This window comes from Lasioglossum baleicum, unplaced genomic scaffold, assembly GCF_051020765.1.
Source record: "Lasioglossum baleicum unplaced genomic scaffold, iyLasBale1 scaffold0151, whole genome shotgun sequence".
NCBI lineage: Eukaryota > Metazoa > Arthropoda > Insecta > Hymenoptera > Halictidae > Lasioglossum > Lasioglossum baleicum.
The window spans coordinates 166,332-170,557 of record NW_027469211.1 but is presented as its reverse complement, the minus strand read 5'-3'; the positions used below and the strand labels follow the sequence as shown (position 1 = coordinate 170,557).

Genomic DNA, 4,226 nt, shown 5'->3' with positions numbered 1-4,226 from the left:
GGCATCGCTCGTACATCGAGTCTCTGCAATGCTGCATCAATTATCTATCCAGTGCAAAGGATGAATTGTCGGGGAGCATGAAATCTAGTTTAACATCAACTATGTGTCGTATGAAAACTTTGAACGTTTCATTGCACAAACGTATTTCCTCGCCACACACCGGTAGAGGTTTATATGATCGCGGCGGTGCGAGAGCCTCGACGCTCCGTTGGGAAAATGTCGAGTCGGCGTTTAAAAGTCGCATATCGACTGGCATCGTTATCAACGTGGAACATATCGATCCTAAACAATTTTTACAACATGCAAAACGAATGGTTACAGGACGCGTTACAGAATTTTTAAACGTGCATTCATCGCTGAAAGCTAGCGTGACGTTGGAGGCAGAATTCATGCAACACACCAACGAGGTTTCCGTGAAAAGTTTCGGCACGCGAAACGTTGCATTGTTTCGGACAAGCAATCTACGACAGTGGTATCAGAGAGACATTGTGCCAACACTTTTGACATCGTTGGAAGAGTTTCAAGAGCGAGACAGCGGGTGGGCACTGTCGAAGATACTGCATTTGATTGTGAACTTTAGCAAATACCAGCCATTGCAAGCCGGCTGCATCACTGAAACCTACTTGCCTCGAACGATACAGTTGAAAAGAGCGGTCGTGGACGTGAATAGCAAGGATGAGGCATGCTTTTTTTGGGCGGTCGTGGTGGGTCTCTATCCGGCCAAGACAAATCCATCGCGTTTATCATCATATCCACACTACAAAACAGTGCTTCAAACCGAAGGTTTTCAATCACCCATGCTATTCAAAGACATTCGAAAATTTGAACGAAAAAACGATGTTTCCATAAACGTGTTCGAATCGGTGCGCAAGAAATGTGTAACACTTCATTTGACTGAGAAGAAACGGAGAAGACATATCAATTTGCTGTTTATCCAGAATGCTGCAAAAACGCACGGCCATTTCGCATGTATACGAAATTTGCCAAGATTGGTTTCATCACAGCTTAGCAAGCATAAGTGCACGAAGCATATTTGTGATCGGTAAGTTGCACGTTTTTTTGTTTTTTAAATTCTTTGAAGCAAGAAAAGTTTTCTTCCCACAGGTGCCTGCAATATTTCCCTACGCCGGAGAGATTAAACATTCATACAATCGACTGTGAACGAATGAATGATTGTGCTCTGACGCTTCCAACGAGCGAAGATAAGTGGTTGCACTTTAAAAACTTTCTAAACAAAGAACAGGCACCGTTCATTATCTATGCTGACTTGGAGTGTCTGCTGCTGCCTGAGGAACAGGAGGGAGAAGACCGTGCAGCACGCGTACAATATCAACAACACCACGCGTTTAGTATAGGATACTATATACATTGTCGCTACGATGAATCGCTGTGCGAGTATCAGGTTTATCGTGATAAAGCGGGATGCACTGCATGGTTTGCAAACAGGTTGTACGAGCTGAGTCAGAAATTACAGCCGCTATTTGATAAAACGGTACCAATGAATTCACTAACTGAAGCAGAAAAATTAAATTTTCGTACAGCCACACATTGTCATGTCTGCGAGAAAACGTTTGAGGAAAACGATATACGAGTGCGTGATCATTGTCATTTCACGGGCGCATATCGTGGTCCAGCTCATAACGAATGCAATTTAAGCTATCAATCTTCGTACGTGATACCAGTAGTTTTCCATAATTTATCAGGCTACGATGCACATTTCATTATAAAAGAATTAGCAAATTCGTTTGAGGGACGGATAGACGTATTACCATTGACGAAAGAGAAGTATATCTCATTCACGAAAAACGTTTCCATCGGGAGACAGCCGGGTGAAGAACGAAAGTATGTAAAGTTCTTGAAATTTCGCTTCATCGACTCATTCAAGTTCTTGAACTCAAGTCTGGACAAGCTGTCATCGTATTTAGACAAAAATAAATTCCGCATCGTACGAGGTGAATTTACACATCTTTCTAACGATGATTTCAACCTGTTGACTAGAAAAGGCGTGTTTCCATACGACTATCTGGCATCGTACGATAAATTAAATGATACATGTTTACCGCCGCGCGAAGCATTTTACAATCGGTTAAATGGTAGCGAGATATCCGACGTCGATTACCTTCATGCAAATACTGTTTGGTCGCGTTTCACCATACAAACGCTAGGAGAGTACAGTGATTTATATCTAAAATTGGATGTATTGTTGTTGGCAGATGTTTTCGAAAATTTTCGCGATGACTGTCTCGAGAATTATAAGCTTGATCCAGCACATTATTTCACGCTCCCCGGTTTCGCGTGGGATGTGATGTTGAAAATGACGAAGATTGAATTGGAGTTGTTCACCGACGTCGATATGCTTTTGTTCGTGGAGCGAGGAATACGTGGTGGATTGAGCCAATGTTCTCACAGATATGCATATGCAAACAACAAATATTTGTCTACGCACGATTCGAGTAAACCATCCACCTACTTAATGTATTTTGACGTGAATAATTTGTATGGTTGGGCCATGTCGCAACCTCTACCGCACAGAGACTTTCGATGGGTGGAGGATATTGATAATTTCAACGTTGAATCCATTCCAATCGATAGCCCTGTAGGATACATTTTGGAGGTTGATTTAGAGTATCCACGCGAAATTCACGATGCTCACGCAGATCTTCCATTTTGTCCAAGTCACGATGCAGCAACCAGCTCGAGTCAAAGAAAGTTGCTGGCAACACTTCGCAATAAGGAGCGATATGTTATACATTATCGATACCTCCAGCAAAGTTTAAAACATAATCTGAAATTGAAGAAAATTCATCGAATTCTAGAGTTTCAACAGTCACGATGGTTGCATGAATATATCGACTTGAATACAAAATTACGCACCAACGCAACCAACGATTTTTCAAAGAATTTGTTCAAATTAATGAACAATGCTGTGTTTGGAAAAACGATGGAGAACGTTCGAAATCATGCGATCGTGAAATTACTTTCTCGATGGAATGGTAGACACGGAGTTGAACGATTGATAGCTAGACCAAATTTTCACAGTTATACAGTGTTTTCTAAAGACTTCGTCGCAATTCAGATGAAAAAGCTGCTCGTTAAATTTTACAAGCCCATCTACGTAGGCATGTCCATATTGGATATATCAAAATTTCATTTATACACTTTTCATTACGAGTACATGTATCCAAAATTCCAGCAAAATTGTAAGATTTTATACACGGACACGGATAGTCTGATATATGAAATCACTTGCGATGACGCGTACGAGACGCTGCTGAAACGTGATATCCATCGATATGACACCAGTAATTATACAGTGAACAACGTTTACGGTGTTCCGATTGCAAACAAGAAACAGCTCGGATTGATGAAGGATGAGAATGGCGGTAAAATCATGACAGAGTTCGTAGGACTTCGTTCGAAAATGTATGCGATTCGCGTGCATGATGATTGCGAAACCAAAAAGATCAAAGGCATTAGGACAAACGTTACCGCTCGGGATATAAGTTTCGAAGACTATGTCGAATGTCTTAATAATCATACCGAAAAGAGTGTTAGCAGTAATTGTATAGCGTCTGTACGACATCAGGTGTATTCGATGTCGGAAATAAAATTAGCATTGAGCCCGTACGATGATAAGCGATATATTTGTAATAATTTGATTAATACTCTTCCTTGGGGGCATTACAGTATCGATTGAGAAATTTTATCTATAAAAAGAAAAAAAGTATGGAGACGCATCCTATGAAAACATTATATTCTATGCGCTTCAGATTGGGAAGTAGGAGGTTTGTTTTGTAAATAAAAAAATACATCTTAATTCAAAATGCTTTTTATTATAAAAAAAATTTTATTACATTAAGTAGGATTGAGTAGTAGATTGAGAAGTATGAGGGATTGTTTTTAAATAACTCATAATTAAAAAAAATGATTTTTATTATAAAAAATTTTTTACATTTTTGAAATTTTTAAAACATTACTTCAAAATATTGACTGGGTTGAGGGATTCCTTTTTTTATGATACAAATTATTGCTCATTGATGTCCTGAAAAGAAAAAAAGTTTTTTAATATTAATCATTTTTTTTTTATTAATAAATATAAAAATTATTTTTAAGTGTTAATTATTAATAAATATAAAAATTGGTAACTTACGCACCATATCTAATGGAATATCAATTGTGGCAAACGCGTCCCATTCATCAGCACTATGCCTCACGGCATACTGCCA

The 4,226-nt window shown here is 38.9% G+C and overlaps 1 protein-coding gene across 1 annotated transcript; it reads left to right on the top strand.

Moving 5' to 3' along the window:
- Positions 1 to 1,062: 1,062 nt before the first annotated feature.
- LOC143220060 (uncharacterized) lies at positions 1,063 to 3,888 on the top strand. The gene has a single exon (XM_076445806.1). It carries the CDS (start codon positions 1,166 to 1,168, stop codon positions 3,695 to 3,697), a length of 2,532 nt encoding a protein of 843 aa, XP_076301921.1. The 5' UTR covers positions 1,063 to 1,165; the 3' UTR covers positions 3,698 to 3,888.
- Positions 3,889 to 4,226: the final 338 nt, after the last annotated feature.